The 18,770-nt window shown below is 35.1% G+C and overlaps 2 protein-coding genes across 3 annotated transcripts; both read right to left on the bottom strand.

Moving 5' to 3' along the window:
- Positions 1 to 128: 128 nt before the first annotated feature.
- Positions 129 to 2,285, bottom strand: LOC144434250 (E3 ubiquitin-protein ligase TRIM71-like). Its single transcript, XM_078122704.1, has one exon. The coding sequence runs from the start codon at positions 2,283 to 2,285 to the stop codon at positions 129 to 131; it is 2,157 nt and encodes a 718-aa protein (XP_077978830.1).
- A 6,899-nt stretch (positions 2,286 to 9,184) lies between these two features.
- Positions 9,185 to 18,738, bottom strand: LOC144433973 (threonine synthase-like 2). Of its 2 annotated transcripts, none has more exons than XM_078122393.1 (9): positions 18,632 to 18,738; positions 17,513 to 17,788; positions 16,576 to 16,770; positions 15,954 to 16,106; positions 14,013 to 14,234; positions 13,381 to 13,529; positions 11,827 to 11,952; positions 10,968 to 11,101; positions 9,185 to 10,192 (listed from the first exon to the last, which is right to left on the bottom strand). In XM_078122393.1, the coding sequence occupies exons 2-9, from the start codon at positions 17,736 to 17,738 to the stop codon at positions 9,964 to 9,966; spliced, it is 1,434 nt and encodes a 477-aa protein (XP_077978519.1). In that variant the 5' UTR covers positions 17,739 to 17,788; positions 18,632 to 18,738; the 3' UTR covers positions 9,185 to 9,963. The 2 variants fall into 2 exon arrangements, with proteins under 2 accessions (XP_077978519.1, XP_077978520.1); XM_078122394.1 differs by lacking the exon at positions 18,632 to 18,738 and adding an exon at positions 18,455 to 18,529.
- Between the last annotated feature and the right edge of the window lie 32 nt (positions 18,739 to 18,770).

Genomic DNA, 18,770 nt, shown 5'->3' with positions numbered 1-18,770 from the left:
AGCACTACTTTCTGTAGCTCAGCTTTCATTGACAATCTATTGGCCACTTTGTCAGGTATCCAAGCCTAAATGTGCAACCTCTGTGACGTCACTTTTGGTTGACATGCTGAGTCGTGTGCATGTACATCTCAGCGGTACCTGTATTTGATTACTTTGTGGTTAGCGTAGTCAGTAACGAATACATGTCCATCATTACTGACAGCCATGGATACCCATCTGGTGTCTTCACCACCATTAATCTCAGTAATCAGCTTCTCATCAGATGTAAACACCATGATCTTGGAGTGATACTTCTCTCCACTCTCCCACCCATCCAGTACAAGCATATAACCAGTGTTGTCAATGCAAAGTGTACGAGGACCATCAAACTTTGGACCAGATCCCCAGCATGATCCAAATCTACGTAGTGGTCGACCATACATGTCATACCATTGGATATATTGACCCCAAAGGTCACACACAGCCACTTCATTGACATCATTCACTGTAACACTGCAAGGTTTCTGTAGTTGACCAAATCTATCACCTTTACTACCAATTTGTCTGATGTAAGTACCATCTAGGGTAAACATGAATACACAACCTGCATCGCCATCAGCAACAAAAAGATGTCCATGATGATCAGCAGCCACAGCATATGGTCTCTGGAACTGGTCATGTGTGAATTTATGTACATAGCCAGGATACTTGATACAGATATGTTTGGAGTTTTGTCCAACTGTAATGATATGCTGTTCATCTGGGGTCACTGTGATACCAGTACATGGTAGGCATTCAGTATGATGGATCTCACCTTCCTGACTAGCTATCTGTACTCGACCATTACCAGCACCAGCCACCAACACTTCCTCATTTGCACAAATAATTCCCATTGGTTTGTTAAAGTTTCCAGTCTCTTCACCACCAAATGTCAACACAGGTTCATTAACCAATACTTCGAAGTCTTGTTCAGAATTACTAATGTTTTCATCGTTTGATTTGATTGTTATGGAAACACGGTGTTTCCCAGTTGTCTGTGGTCGAAAATTGATATCACTTGTGTATTCATTACTCTTCTGTACATGATATTTTATATCTTTGGAATGTGGGTCTAGTATCTTTACTATAACAGTTATTTTGTCTGTTCTTCTCCAGAAATGAGTAATTCTGACTGTACTTTCACCGACCATTACCATTGTTGGTGCTTCAACAACTGGCAAGATGTATTTTAAACTGACATCAATGTAACCAAGAATGCATTTCATGATTTGTGCTTTTAGTTGATTGTTGACCTTCAAATATATGTTGCTTTCTTTGGAGACAGGTCCTTCAGCTGGCAGGGAACACCTTCGCTCTTTTATTTCCCTTGAAAGTTGTTTTCTCAAGGATAGAAACTCTGTATGACTACCTTCATCTACAACATCTCTACTCAAAGTACAGACTTCCTGTAGATGTTTGATGCTGTCCTCTATGGTAGACACGTCTTTTTTTGTGACATCAGTCTGAATTTGAAAGGCTTTGTGAAGTTTGCATTTTACCTTTTCCCTTTCAGCTGTGATGTGTGCGATTATTTCTTCATATATCTCGTCAATACCTTGTTCCAACTTCTGATGTCTTACTCTCAATTCTTTAAGGTGCTGTGTTAATTTGTCTTTTTTCGTTGATAGTAGTTTGCATTCGTCTGTAGCTTTCTGAACTGACTCCTGAAAACTGAATCTGTATTTCTCATAAATGTCCCTTGTATCTCGGAAGACATGACCACCGTATCTTGTGTGGTCAGCAACTTGACATTCTTTACACACCAACTGTTGACATTTCTCACAGAAGTATGTCGCTGGCAAACTGTGACGAGGACATGATATTCTTCGCTTGTAAAACTTTGGTTTTGCATGGTGTGAATTTCTTAAATAATCAATGGCATAAATTTGTTGTCGACATTGTACATGTTGATCTAAACACTGTTGACACAGAAACAAAGAACAGTAACTGCACCAAGACACAACAGGTTCTCGTGAATCATAACACTTTCTACATAGAGGAATTGATCCTTGTTCTTTCACCACAAAGTAATCAAAGTAATTGTTTGCTAGAAAATTGTCCGGGTAGCAATGGATATTGTTTCCATGGAAATTTATAATCTTTCCGTCAACAGGACATTTGAAATATTTGCGTGCATCCAATGCATTTTGTAGGCAGTCCATACATATTGAATGCAGACAGGGTAGAAGTTTTAGATTTCCCTTCCCACCATTACAGTTTCTACATGATGTAGGTGTTTTCAGATGTTGATCTAAATCTGATTCCATTTTGGTGTACTTCACTTTGTATTAAGTTGTTTATGGTGCAATGGTCTGAATATCTGCCTGGAAAAGATGAACATAGATACGAGAACTTTTAATAATTGGTAAGGCGGAATAAAAAAAATGTTTGTTTCCGATAACATGACTTCAGAAAATAGGTAGGTTGGAATTTTATTTTCTTTTACTTTAAATTTTCAACAAATCACTTCGACCCCTAGATACATGTAAGGTCCTCGTCAGTCACAATACTTCTGTGAGAGTTTGATGAGGTGTAAAAAAAATAAATGTAGACAATTAAAGTTCAGTAGATAAACACATTATGCAGACTGTACTGTTGTAGTCGAAAAAGACCAGGAATGTGATTTCAAAAAAGTGACCAAAGATTAGGCAAAGGCATGAAGGTGTACATGGAAACAGAAGTAAATTGTTACCAATTTACTTTTTTGCACGGAAAACAATTGTTTAGGGTCGGGGCTATCAGGTTATCGGAAACACATTATTTTTATTATCTGGCCTAAGCAAGAATGTTTGCTTCCAATTGAGAGCAACTAAAATTACACTGAAAATTAGGTCAAGTGAAATTTTAATCATGATATATGATGAACGCCATAATTACAGTCTGAGAAAGAAACACATTACAGTGCATTGATGAGATTTAAATATCACTTCATTATGTAGGCTTTTAAGCCAAGCAAAACATTATTCTATATAATCAAAAATAAAATGGATGGGATTGTTCTGCAGCATGGTTACATCAGGGTTCTCCACAATTTTGAAAAATGAAGGGCCGGCCATATTTACATATTAATTTGCATATCATTAGCATATTTTCAGATCTTGACATTTAACAATGAAAAAATGTTTTCAAAAAAGGCTTAAAATCAAATAAATTCATAATTGCAACAATGATCCATTAAGCAAATGAGAAAACACAAAAGTGTGATGAAATTATTTCAGTTCAACAATTTCAAATTTTAACAATATAATTAACAATATAACACAAATAAAGGGGTAGCCCCACAACAGAAGGGTGGTGCATCACCCCTCACAATAGAATTGTGGGGAACACTGTACATGATTGGTATTTTCATCTAACACGGTGACCAAATTGAATACATTTAACAATGTGCATTGTCTAATACATAATATTTATCAAGATTTATTCCTTTAGTTTTATGTGAAAATAAAATGTCTGCTACAATCATTGCATATTCGTTTGGTTTTTCTTATCAATAAACAAATTCAAATTATAGGGAAACAATAACAGGTGTACTATTACATTATTTTTCAGCTTGGAGATAAACATGAATTAATAACGTTAGTCTTCACGATTACTAGATATGCCATGTTAGTAAGTTAAATCACATCCAGCCTTGGAGACCTGAAATGTAAAGTTAGCTCTGAATCAAAATTGATTCTGCACAGGTACCATAAATCTGACAAAAAATATATCACAGAACCAAAAACTTAGTACTGTGTAGTCAGTCTGCAAATATTAAAAGTAAAACAGTAGTGGAGGGTCATGAGTGCACCATTTTTTGACGACTAGTTCCTGAATAGTTTGAGCATGCGTGCAAGATTGATTGCATTCACCGTACAAGCTACCATGACAACGCCATGTAACTGACTTGACAACAGCAAACATTGCCATAAGTTTAACATTTTGACTGTTTATTTGTAAGCTTATATCAAATTCGTATTTATGTTGGATTGACTCGTATTATGGCCAAAGGCTGAATATTGTGTAATAACTACTTTGTATATAATACAGAAATATCCATGGATGTAATGTGAATCACAAACTGTGGCGCATGTCGTAACTATCGTAAAATGAATCTAAAAATGTAATTGCTATTGGCCTAAATAAGTGGTTATTTTCATAAAGTTCCGTAAACACTGTTTTTCAGGAGAGATCATAATTGGTCCTATCACTACTACTGTATTTGACTTTGTTATGTTCGGTATCAAAAACAATTAATATAAGAGCTTATACTACAAAGTGTATAGTACACAATTCATATACATAAATTGCCCCCCCCCCCTCCCCCGCAATCCGCGTTGAAAATAATTAATGCTGTTCTCATCCACATTGTGATTTTTTTCCCCAAACGCACACACTATTCATGCGGTGACTATTTGTGACAGAAATGGCAGTCGAGGGGGAAGTATAGCTGAGAATAATAAAGCTTACAAATCTACACTAAATCATAGAACCTATTACGAAAGGGCATTTTCGTGTATAGGGTCTATGATCAAATGAAGTAATTTGACAATTTTAGATCTTAATTACGATAATGCATTGTGTTCGGAAATATTAATTCGCTTGATGTCCTGTCAAAATGTAAAATACTCACAACCCTACCAGACAGACCAAAGGACCGGACGTACCTCATGATCAGGTCATGACTTCAAGTCTTCTTGCGAGAGTTTTCCATCATGGCTACAGACCTATAGCTTGACTCAAAACCAACATAAGGCGATTTGGACTCGACTGCATTTTGGCACTGTACTTCGTAGACGGAAGTTCAGTCAAGTAAAGTTAACGTTTGCGGTGTATTGAAAATGGACCACTGTGTGAGCCTTTAAACAGTCAAGTCAACAATAAACTCTTTATATACTAAGTTCCTATAGCCACCAATCATTCAGAACGCTACTTGCAAAACACGCACCTATTGTAATCGTGTGTTCAAACCCTGCACACATTACATTCATGGCACAGAAGATTCACTTCAATTGTTAGACAATGAATGACCTAGATACATTTGAAAAATATGGGAGACTAGCTAACAATACAAAACAAAGAAATAAATAAATAAAGAAACAAACAAAGAAACTAAAGATCTATGGTCCATTTATTTCTGTGCACTACAACTTATACCAAGTAGACGTACTACCAGAGGTAATGGTGACTTTTTCTCCCTTGCCGTTTCTCTTTTTAAATTGAAATTACACTTTACCGTATCCGGAATAGATCTGAAATATATCATGAATTGTGATATCCGACATAGTATATAATATTGAGTTTTGCAGGCCTTGAAGCACTAAGTATATTTAGTATATGAATGATTGAAACAAGAACGAATTACTTGTATTTCCATACACAATCCTTAAAAAGCACTTACTATAGGGATATTCAAGCCCAGCTGTAAATGATTAAACTGATGATATTATTGTTTGCATCTTTTGTCGATTTAATAAGAAAAAAGATAGTCATACACTGTATGAGAGTTGGGCTCTAATATTTTGCCTTGCAAATAATGACTTGTGACAAATGTCGTTTTGTATAATCAAAAACTGCTGTATTTTTCAGTCACATGCTTTCCTTGACGAATTCTTTTAATTCATTCATTGTTTTGTTTCAGCGTTTGACAACTGTTACTATAAACTTTTGATAAGACACTTTAAAGTTTAGGTGCCACAACCACAGGCGGCGGCGCCAGAAACATGTAGCTGGGAATTTGACATTTATAGCTAGTTTCTGCATTTGCAACACAACAATTTTTTTAAGCTCATAGCCTGGCAATATTCATTGTTTCTATATTGAGTTGGCAGCAATTTGTTTTTCCTGCTTTTGGTCAAAATCCCCCCCCCCCCCCCCCTCAAATCAAATCAACTGCATGCCCCGCGAACAATTGACCCCTATGACAATTGCCACATAGGACAACTGTCACCTAGATGCATGAATGTCTATCTCAATAAATCTTTTGCATACATTATTAGTGAGAAGGGTGGCGATGTGTGAATCTACGACAAATGAATCTATGAGGTCATTGCTTGGCAACAATGGAATCACTATATGCATGCATAAACTAACCCCGACCACTTTATGATATTAAATTGGCGCTCTCTGTAACGGATACTGACCAGTTTATACCAATGTCGGCAACGCTCGTGGTGTTTCTGTATAAACTTACATCACCGAGATTTCGAAACAACAACAACAACAACAACAGTTTTAAACAATGTTTGTCATGAGAAAGAACACGAGTTTGAACATTGCAATGTTTCCATAATCCCCCTCCCCAAGTTTTAATTTTTCCAACTAATTGTTTTGCAATAGATAACCATGAATGTGAGAAATAAGTGAAATCTTAATACGTTTACTTATCTTCGAAATATAGAATAAAGTGTGTATATCTTTGTGGACAGTCTTTATCCATTTACTGTTCTCTCTATTTCAATCAACCAGGTTTTTATGTGCGGGGTATTTTTTCGGGGGGGGGGGGGGGGGGGTAGTTGTCCTACGGGTGCAATTTTCTGCTGGAGGGAGGCAATTGTTCTGGGAGGCATAGTTGTCTGAGGGTAGTTGTGCCGGAGGGGGGCAATTGTTTGGGCGAACATGTCCAAGAACCAAAATTAACTAGATAAACTATGGTAATTCCGATAACATGACTTCAGAATAGGATAATGCGTTGCTTGGAATTTTTTTTTTACAATGAAAATTGCCTTGAACTGTCAAGGCCTGCCCAATTCGCCCTATCTAATAATCTAGTATAATGTGAGATGTAGACGATATTATTCAAATATCCTTTTTTTTAATTCATTAGAATATACACATTTCGATGTTTGCACATTGAATTAAAAAAAATATCATTACAAGATATAAAAATGTAAATTTTCAAAACTTAGAATGAGCATGAATTCAAAATGATAAAAAATCTACAGTTGAACAAATTTATCACACAAATCACCAAGCATATGGACGACAAATGAACAGAAACAAATATGCAGGGGTAGAGACCAGATACCACATTAGCACAATAATCATGACTTCTGAAAAGACAGACGTACAGTGTTGTTAATTTAATTTAATTTAATTTAATAACATCTCTGTTTTGAAACGTCTTCAGATTCACTTTATGAACCGAACAATTGAAAAACTTTGGTAACAATAAATGAATCTTTGTTGAATCTTAACAGTCATCTTTTAGTTTCCAAGTTAAATATGATGACTGTTCAGTCATTTTTGATCTAATCATTCTTGCAATCATCCACACGTTTCTTTTATGTCACATTCCTTTCTCATTCGATTGAATTATACATCACATACCAACCAACCAACCAACCAACCAACGAATCAACGAACCAACCCACCGATAGCTGAGAAACAGCTTGATTTCAATGTTTGGCATTGTCAATCATATGGTCATAATAATATGTATATAACAACCAATATAATATATATATATATATATATATATATATATATATATATATATATATATATATATATATATATATATATATATATATATATATATATATATATATATATATATATATATATATATATATATATATATATATATATATATATATATATATATATATATATAACTCGGTGAGTATCAATCTGCTATAAGACAGTGCTCTATACCGCAGTGGCAGAGCGTAATAGTTTTGGTAGTACTGGAACTCTTTCTTGGGTGTAACTCGGAGTTTCACGCATATTGCGATCATCAGACACTCTGATGATTGCAATATGCGTGAGTGTCTGATGATCGCAATATGCGTGAAACTCCGAGTTACACCCAAGAAAGAGTTCCAGTACTACCAAAACTATATATATATATATATATATATATATATATATATATATATATATATATATATATATATATATATATATATATATATATATATATACATACACACACCAGGTATTTATCGGGCTGTTGTGCTGTTATTGATGGTGCCTAATTGATATTATGATAGTTTTGAAATATTTTATTGGGTATAATTAAAAATGTACATATTAATATGTATAACTATGAACATAGATATTTCAGTGACTAAAATACACTACTTCTGCATGTATAAAATCAATTCCACAATTTTTTCAATAAAAGTAAATATTGCAAACAACGTCATTGCATAATCATATCTGACAACGACCAATTATTTGTCAATATACATATTTGACAAATACAGATTTTCATATGTAAAATTTTGAAGATATTTTATTTTGAAGATCTACATATATTATATACATAACTTCATTAATAAAAAGAAGATAGCAAGGAGGAAATGGAGATGCAGAGAAACATGAAGATGATTTTTTATTTTTAACTTTTTAAAAATAAATCGACCAAATGACCCATAGTTGCTATATGAAAAAGTAATTAGGAACATATTCTAAAAAAACAGGGTCACCCTTATACAATGTTATAACTTTGTGCGACAACTGAGACTACACAACTGATGGTCCGTCGACTCGCTCTGTTTTTGAGCAATCTGTTGCATAAAATTATCGAATGTTAAGTATTTATGACTATCAAAAGATGTCTCAATGTGGATCTACATAGCAGTCAGCCATTGGCTTTAGTGAAGCTTAGGGACTGGACAGAAATTACGGGGGGGGGGGGAGTTTTTAGGGGTGGGTCATTATTTTTTGCACAAGGGATTAGGGGGTCACTGATTTGTGTGCAATAATGTGTTGGTAGTCAATCAAATAAAAAAAATCTTTTATGAACTCAAAACTTTAAGTGTATGTGTAGTGGTAATAAAGGGAAGGGAACTCCAAACACCATCAATTTTAAATAAGTGTATGACATTGCTTTTACCATAACCAACCTTGGGTTGTTAGATCAAGTTTGTTAATAAATGGATCTGAAGCATTTTTCAAAGCTGGTTCAAACTTGATTATATTGTTTGGTATAATAAATTGGTTTCAAGGTCAGTTAGTGGACCAATTTGTCAAAGTTATTGCAGGGAAGACATTGGCGATATGTCCCCGGGTTGATACCTAGTTGACCCTTGTTTTAAGATGATTCTCACCGGCTGTTGAGTCCTTCATCAGTTGCAGTTCTGTCTGAGAGTGTTCCCGCATATGTTGGGATTACTTTTTAATTTGTTCATCAAACAAAGATTTCGACCATAACATGATCCGCAAGGTGTTTTTTCAGCCTTGCTTTTAGAGGCAGAGGACAACCAACATACACTAAAGACTCAACAGATTTCATGAGAAAACTTGAATCGGTTGAGATCAATGAAAACGTAACACTGGTTACTATGGATGTGGTATCAATGTACACCAACACGTTGCACAGTGACGCAATGCAGACAATAGTGGAGGCATTGAATGCTGTAGAATGTCAATAAGCCAATTTTACGATTCCTAAACCGCCAACTAAATGTGATCCTAACACACAACACGTTTGAATTTAGTGGAGATTTCTACAAATAAACCTGCATGTGGTTGTACCATGGGCTCGCCACCATCCCCAGAGAAGTAGAAGATGGCTGTAGAAGATACTTCCATACTCAGAGGTCTATTCAAATTATCCTTATTTATCATTATTTTAAATTACAAAATTGTAACACCAAACTGCCTGTACTTGATCACTTAAATGGACTTTTTTTTTAAACTCTTGCAGGAAATCCGAAAAATTGCTGAACACGTGTTAAGTCCAGTAGGGCATCTTCACAAGTTTCTTATTGATAGCTTTACAAATCACACGGCTAAACATTATAAAAATACTTCGAATAGATCACAAGCATTTCTTGTAGGACCCAAGGCAGCATTTGATGTACAATATAGGGTGCTAAACTCTCCTTCACAAATATGACATTCATTAAACTTATTAAAATATTGTTTATTCCTAGTCTCTTATCCCTACAAGGAATTATAATCCGATACTTTGGGCACACGGTTGTCAGTATTCTTACTAGCAAACACTTAATTCTAGACAGTATTTGCTTTAGAAGTTACTTTCTCTATTTTCTTCCTCAAGATTTGATTCCAATCTTCTCCCTCCTTTAGTAATGTATACCTTGTAGGCATGGATTCCAAAGCTTCAACCTCAGGTGTTGTTTGGGGAGTTAGTCCAGCTTCTAGAACAGCCTCTGGAAACTTGACAGGAGATGCAGTTGCTATACAAACACTTACCTGTGGTTTCTCATCAGACTTTGTCCTAGAAAAAAATGCATGAAATAAAAAAATTCATTTAGTTGCATTGTTACACATATTTGATAACATGCAATCAACAAGTTTGCTTTCTTTGCAAGGAAAAGTATGTAATAAGTAAAAGAGGGTAAAATGAGTTTCTGACAAATTTGTACTTTGTGCATAACAATTATTATAAAACAATCTCCTGTTGACCTTACCACTTTGACCTTATTATTGACAAATTTAGATAATAATCTATCAGTACAAAGTTTTGTGAAGGCATCAGTACAAAGTTTTGTGAAGGCATACAATATATGCAGTTGAAGTGTCTAAATTTTGAAGCTAAGTGAAAAGTACCTCAAACACTATTAGCATCAATCAACACTGACTCCCTTCAACATTTCAAACTATTTCTGTTTCCAACTTTGAATACAAATAAAAAATCAGATCATTGTGAGAATTCCATTCCATAACAAAGATGTACAAAGATAAACATGTCTATCATATACAATAGGAATTTGATTTTTCAGTATTGCAATTATGACTGGTATAAACATAACATATTGATTGCTGTTGTGAAATACTGCATGTGATGTGATAATCTATGAGAATCTAAACTCTTATTGGACTGCATAGTTAAATAATTTGATGGTAACACAGAAATGATTAACACTGAGATAGGTAGGCTTGCCCTTTTTTCATAGTTATAACTAACAACTGATTAACACTGAGATAGGTAGGCTCATCTCTTTTCATAGTAATAACTAACAACTGATTAACACTAAGATAGGCAGTCTCACCCCTTTTCATAGTAATAACTGACAGCAATGGCAGTGTGAGGGCACAACAAATACTGGTTGTCATGCCAACATTTCTTCATTGTTTGTAGAATTCCTTCATCATCCAACCTATAAGAACTCACCACAGTGTTCATCTGAAGAAAAATGATAAAAACTGAAATATGTAAAGTGATTATAAGTAACATCTCAAGAAGATTGTATTGACTGAAATGGTGGCTATATAATTTAAGGGGTAATATGATCATTGAGTAAATTATTATCACAGTATACATGTAGGAAATTAATATCAAATGGAAAGTTCATTAATGGACTCTCCATTGACTATAGGTAAACAGCTATCATCAAACTATTTTAGTTTTCAAAACTCAAAATCATAGACAAAGAAAATTGATATGAAAATCTCCCTCTGACACTTTTAGTTTGACTCCCTGCTGGATGCGGATGGGCTATATGTGTGGTTAGCCTTTGTAGAAGTATGCATCCCATACAGCATCATTTAAGATATATTTCAACGAAAAATCTGTTCACCATTTTAGATGATGTACTTTTGGGAAGACCTGTTTGGAAAAGTATGCATACACAATTATAATATGAATATTGCAACCTCTGGAGGAATGTACCATGGGTGGTTAGCTACAAGCTGCGGTGAAAGTTATACCAATGTGACTGAAAACAGGACTATGTGATTAGCACAAATTACGCTGCAACAGTACAGACCAATAAAGTTGTGTATGGCAACTGACGTCATCTGATGTTTTCTATGATTTAATCTTCATTTATATCTTCTGCCTTGATGCATTATACTTAGATTATACAGTATACCTGGATATCACAAAGCTTGGATATCTTTCCAACATACCTTCATTCGTATTTCCTCTGAAAGTTTAACTCTTCCACTTTCATTAAAAGCCTTCATAAACTTATCAACAAGTACTGCATCTTGGTTGGAAAATAACCACAACAGTCTTTCGAAATTAAATGGAAACTGAAACATCAAAAAGTTTGAGAGAAATGTAGAAAAAAGAACAGTATTTCAAAACCATACATTTTCAGACACTAATACACCATACATATATGCCCATCATTTATGTTTTCTAGCAATATAGTAATTCATCTGATAAAAACTACTCTCACAAATTCAGAACTTTGGAAATGACAAATTTTCTGAGACTACTGTAACAGTAATAATTCAATGGACCAAAAGAAATTGATATAAACAACTAATATATTATATATATATATATATATATATATATATATATATATATATATATATATATGTTGATCATTAAATATAGTATCACTGATGGTGGTTGGAATAATTTTAAAGTTGCCATTTGGATGAGGATTTGGTAGTTATTTTGAATTCTTAATTCACTGCTGATTAGAAATTACCTGAACTCAGAACATCATTTTAGTAAGTAGTGGACAATTAAAAGAAACTGGCTTTGACGGTACAAGATCTCCTAGACTCCATCAATTAAATTCTTTGTTTGCCGTCCATGTGCGAGTAGGTTTGTTGGTTGATTTAGAAAAAATAAACACATTTCATTTTGCTCAAAATTTCAACAGAAGGCCGTATTTCATACTTATGTAAATGGAAAGACCGTTCAACTATCTTCAGAATAACTACACATATATCGAATTAGTTGTTTAAGAAAATCAAACTTTGGATTTTGACATTTATATTTCATTAGTCTAGTAGATTTAGGTACAAACAGAAAATGTGAATTTTACATAACATGCTAACATTGTGTTTTCATTCTGTGTTTGGTTTTTCCCTGTGTGCCTGGTAGGTTTTGGGGAAATTCAAGGACGGCAAACAAAGCATTATAATTGATGGAGCCTTATCACATATACAAATTTATAACACAGCAGGATAATTTCCTTAGTGAAAATAAAAAGTCGTCTCTTTAACAGAACAGACATGAATATCATTAGTCTAGTTTCTCACGACCTTGTTCCGATTTTACACTACGTTATCTTCGCACATACAATGTGTGTGATAATGTAGTTTAAAATCAGAACATGGTTGTCAGGAACTAGATTAGAGTATCATGTGTTTAGTGTGTGTATATGTAAGTTTGTAAGTTGCATCCTGGTGTGTGTTGTGGCCATGTGTATCTGTGGACAAAGCTATGTTGATTTTACAGTGTGATAAGGAGAAGGCTTCTTGACACCTTCCAAACCAGTTTTACTTGTCTAGTACTGATAACCTGATGTTCTGATCACACACAACTGAATTAACAAGGATAACAGTCACAATATGTAGTTTCTCGCAAAGTTCTCTGACATTTATTTTTGTCAACTTGCATAAATTGAAATTTTATAATCATTGCAAAATGACTGATATAGGTAACTGCCACTAACACTTTCAGTGATATTGTTACTATTCTTATTTGTTTTTATTTACCTGTACATCCATTGCTGGTGCATGGGTGGGAACAACATCTTTAGCCAATGAGTGATCTCCGCTCTGAAGAGTTCGAAACAAGATGTCATTTGCATTCACGGCAGTGACAATTTTGATTGGTAGACCCATAAACTTAGCAATGCAACCAGCTGGCGAAGAAAGAAAGAAGAGTTATTTTGATTGGTTGACCAATACACTTAGAAATACAACCAGCTGACAAAGAATAAAAGGAATCTTTTGATTGGTAGGCCCATTGAGATAGCTTGTGAAAAGAGCTTGCATGATGAATGGATGCGACGTGGTCTAATGCTTGAAGTGAGCCAGACAATATGTCAGTGAAAAAAGAAACAAAATTTGTCAATATGATTAATTTGGCAAAACTGAATTAACACTATGCTTTTCATTATTGCCATTTTAAAGATTTTGTAAGCTTAGTAGCAGGGAGAGGAATGCTGATGGATTTTCTTACATTTATTTTTCATAATATCAAATACAAACGATCATTTATGTGAGTGTCCAAACTCTAGAAGAAGTAAAGACAGACAGCCATAATTAACAATAAATATTGGAACTCAAAGTTGCCTTTTTAAATCTCACACTTTTTATGGAAACACCAATCGAGGTTAGCTTACCAGCTACATTGCCAGCACCTCCAGTTGGAACTATCACTTCTACAGTTTGGTCACATGACTCACAGACTTGAAAATATGAATAGAAATGATGAACTATTTGGATCATGACACGTGCCCAGTTAATGGAATTCAGTGAGCATAAATTATGCTTGTCTTTGAAGTCTTGGTCCATGTAGATGTCGTTGACGACAAGATCCAGACAATCTGTTGTTGTATTCTCACCTAATGGAATAAAAGAATTAAAACATCAAGTACATAGGAAGACCCTACTTAGAATTTTGTTGCCCCAAAAAATGTCTTCACATGACATTGCTATCTCAATTAATCTTCCCAGTAATCATGGGTCTTAATAATCAAACATGTTTGTTTTTGAGAAATACCTTGTTCATATTAAAAATCCTGTTCATAGAACACGAGTGACTAAATTTAGTATTTCAGATAATAACATTCAAATGGAATTAGGAAGGCATTGTACTCCTAAGATTCCTGCGGATGAAAGATTCTGTAAATTTTGTCAAAATCTGGTAGAAGATGAATTTCATCATTTAATTATTTGTTCTCATTACATAAATGAGAGAAAGAAACTTTTTTCTTCTTTTTCATTAAGTAATTACAATTTTCATTCCTTAGATAACAAGAGTAAATTTTTACATATTTTGTCTGCAGATGATAAACTTTCTCTTGGAAACTTTCTTGTTAATGTAAAAAATATAGCAGTTGGCTAAATGATTGTATTTTATTTACTTATTTTTGTACGCTTTACCATGCTCGCTAAAGCATGATGTTACGCAATAAAGATTGATATTGATATTGTAATATGTGTGTGTGTGTGTGATGTATGTGTGTTTCTGTCTCTGTCTGTCGGTCTGTCTGTCGGTCTGTCTGTCTGTCTGTTCTCTCTGTCTGTCTGTCTCTGTCTGTCTGTCTGTCTGTCTGTCTGTCTGTCTCTCTCTCTCTCTTTTTTTTTTTTTTTTTTGGGGGGGGGGGGGGTCTGATTGCCATTATGGTTCCCTGCACTGATAATGATATGACCTCTCTGTTTACAAAGTAACCATGGTATTATTTACAAATAGTGCAAAATGATCTCATTTCAAACATGTATACCCAGTAATATGTCTATGCAGAGCAAGTCATTGGGAGGGGTGGGGTGTTTTTAAAACTAGTTAACAACACATGATAATTCTCTGCAGTGATAATAAACTAGTTAACAACACATGATAATTCTCTGCAGTGATAATAAATGATGTCATGTCACAATGTACTATTCATAGGGTGTACCTCAGTTACAGGTACCTGTGATGTCATTTCATTATATCATATCGTCTTCAACCTAAACCCCTTACAAGACATTCAAGACTTAGCGTATACCTGTACTTGTTAACTTGCAAACAGAATCAGTTCTAACAGTTCTTAAAAAACGCTTAGCTAGTTGGTTTCAAGGACTAAGAGGTTTGTAGTCTATAGTTCCTATACGACACATTATGACTACTACGATCATCTCCACTCACATATACTAAGGGAAAGTCATTATTATAGCACCCCTGCTGGGCTAAGGGAAAATGATGCATGTCAGTAGTAATCCATCACAAATTGACAGGCAGTTGCAGTTGGTTAGTTCCTTTTGAACAATTACTCATTTACCAAACTCCACCCCTCCAGTCTGAAACTAAAATCATGGGGATGAGATAACGTCATAACATTTATATGAATGCAGTCGGGGGTAGCACAGATTTTTGTGCTAGAATTAATGGCTTTCCCTATACATGACATGATCATAGTAATCGTAACTTGTCATATAGGAACTAGACTAAGAGGTTTAATGATAGTTACTAATATAACACAAGAGCTACACGTAATTATTGTAGATGTTTTGCCGAATGCAAATACCCTGAGGGTTATACCTCTTCACTTAGAGGGTAGATAAAGTTCACATTCACCCACCTGCCATTACATGCACTTTGTCATCTATCACTGTTGTCATCATCAATTCTTGTATCTTTGTAATTCTCCCCTTTGGTAGTAGAACTATGATATCTACCCATTCTAGACCACAAAGTCCTTGTATAGCTGAACTACCTGTATCCCCAGAAGTAGCTGAAAAAATTGGAAGTATGTTAATTTACGGCCTAGATCAGCTCGCTCCCTGTGGCATTACTAAGTGGTTAAAGCCCAAGACTAACATTTGGGAGGTTCAAATCCCACTGGAGACAGGGGAATATCTTTCATTACCGACTCAAACCAAGGTGAGTGTTCTACAGACTGTATCACTTGACAGCTGTGTCTCATTCACAATGTGGGTGTGAATTTAGGGGATACTCTTGAAGTAATGTTTCACAGTGACTGACATGACAGCAACCGTACAACATAGCTCTGTTACATGTATGTAGTACCAATCCTTCATGGAAAGTCTGTAGAAATGTGTGTTTGTGTCTGTATTTTAAAAATTCTCTGGAGATGGCACAAAAATTATGTTTAAAAAATAGTCACAGTTGTAAAAACAAGAAACAAATTTTCTTCATTTCATTACTTCAAACTAAAATAGCAAAAAAAAATGTTTACTTACCTACTATAACGGTGATGTGTTTCCTACTTTTTTTGAGGAAATATTCAAAGAATTGTCCAAGACAGGAAGTAGATAAGTCTTTGAATGCCAGCGTCTTACCGTGCCATAGCTCGGCTACATTTAATCCATCTTTTAATTTGGCAACTTTCACGATATCCTTGAATTCGAATTTAGAAAATGCTTTATCCAGTAGTTCTGTTTGGAGAGAAATAGAGATATGCCAGTTTACATTCTTCTAACTCTGTTTCATCTAGCCAATCCTACATGTTTCCTTACTTATGATAAGTTACCCTCCTTTTGAGTACTAAGGAAATCTATTTTTCTTCAATAGTATGATGAAATCTGATCTGTGCAAAAGTTTAGTGTAGATTAATGCGTTTAACTTCGTATCATATTTGGTGAGCTAATTAAATTTTGGTGCAACACGAAGTTAAACCCATTAATTTAAATCTTATTTTTGTTGCTACAAATTTATTGAAACAAGGTCATGATAATGCAACCAGTGAAGCGCCCCCAACGACTGTATTATACAGAAAACTTTCTCTGACTTCACCATCCAATCAATCTACCAGTGCTTGGTGGGAATCTCGCTCTCACTTTAATGAAAGTTATAATATGTGTATAAAAACATACCTAAGGGGACTAGATGAGTAGTGAAAACCCCTTAGGTCAGTGAGTATTTTCTGGCTGGGGAATAACATAATTATATCTACTCAAACATAATTAATGGAAAATAGGAGAAAATAATGGCAATTTGGAATGTTTTGACTCATATTTTGAGCACCGTAGAACTTAGTGACATAGACATGGGTTGTAGTAATGAAGGACCAATAAGGAATAATTCATATTTTTTGGTTCAAAGTTAATCTTGGATTATGCATGGACAAACTGGTCTCTGAGTAATCCATGAAATTTTAATATAGCCATGACAACTAACCATTCATGTCTTGTCTTGGGATTTCCTCCTCACTGATAAATAAAGGAATGATTTCCTTGCATAGCTCTGGATAGGATAAACTTTTCCACTGCTGCAATGTATCATGGGATACACGTGGAATAGTTTCTGGCATAAGAAGACCGCCATCTTTCATAAATCCTGGTGAAAACAGAGCCTGTTCAAAACTCCATCCTGCTACTCCTCCTCTTGTACTACAATATTTCATGGTTCTGCTGGATTTTACTCTCCCCTACCATGAATTTTGTCCTTGATGTTCTAAACAGAAAGAATACATGAAAATATGTGTATGACCAAAGATGGAATTCAACTGACCTCATTTGCATACAAATGATGACTCACCTATGATAATCCTTTATCTTGGCAGAAGGTTACCTTCAGTATTTACATGGGGGAGGATCAGGGTCACTTTTTACAAATTGGCTCTGAGAGGGACACATATTCTAGAAAATGGGATCAGGGGAGGGTCACATTTTACTGTTTGTGACTCATTGTATGTAGTGTCTAATTTTGCATTATTGGGTGGGGGGTTGCCATCCCATCGCTGCCTCCAGTTCCAAATCCTACTGCTGCCACTTAACCAATAAGGTTAGGGTTTAAGGGTTATAGGTACTATAATGTCACTAAGCCAATATCAATGAAATCGCTGCTTACAACTATGTTCGGAGTTAACCCATGTCTTTGAACTACTTTAGCAGGGGAGGGTCATCATTTAGAGAAACAAAGTTGAGGGAGGGCCACATTCTATGCAACAGCCCGCTGATTCCCCCCCCCCTGTAATTACTGAAGGCTCCCTAATGTATCCGTATGAAATATTTGAGAATTCGCGTAGCAATTTGGAGTCTTTTGACACCTAGACACCAAAAGTAAAATCTGAAAGCATCATAGCTTAATCAGTCATTTTTAAAGTTATTTCATTCAGACCTCTTCTGCATGACCTCAGCCTCTGACCTCCAATAGCCCCTCCACCATCCATCTCCCGGTCTCCGGGGTCCATCTTCCCCCCCCCCCCCCCCCACACACACAAAAGCACTAGAATCTGTGATTCGCAAATAAACTGTACAGCCTGCAATGCATGCGTTGTCACACAAACAAAGTCACCTTTCAACTTTCTCCCCTAATATCCATGGACGAACTGACCCGGAACTGACACAGATCGATTTGACTCGGGGATCTGACACAAAGCTACAGCCGGAGAAATAAGATCATCATGGGTCAAGATCCCTGTAGCACGCCATCA

The sequence above is a fragment of the Glandiceps talaboti genome, chromosome 4 (assembly GCF_964340395.1).
Source record: "Glandiceps talaboti chromosome 4, keGlaTala1.1, whole genome shotgun sequence".
NCBI classification, from domain to species: Eukaryota; Metazoa; Hemichordata; class Enteropneusta; family Spengelidae; genus Glandiceps; species Glandiceps talaboti.
Note: the sequence above shows the minus strand (reverse complement) of the source record. Positions and strands in the feature narration are given on the sequence as shown.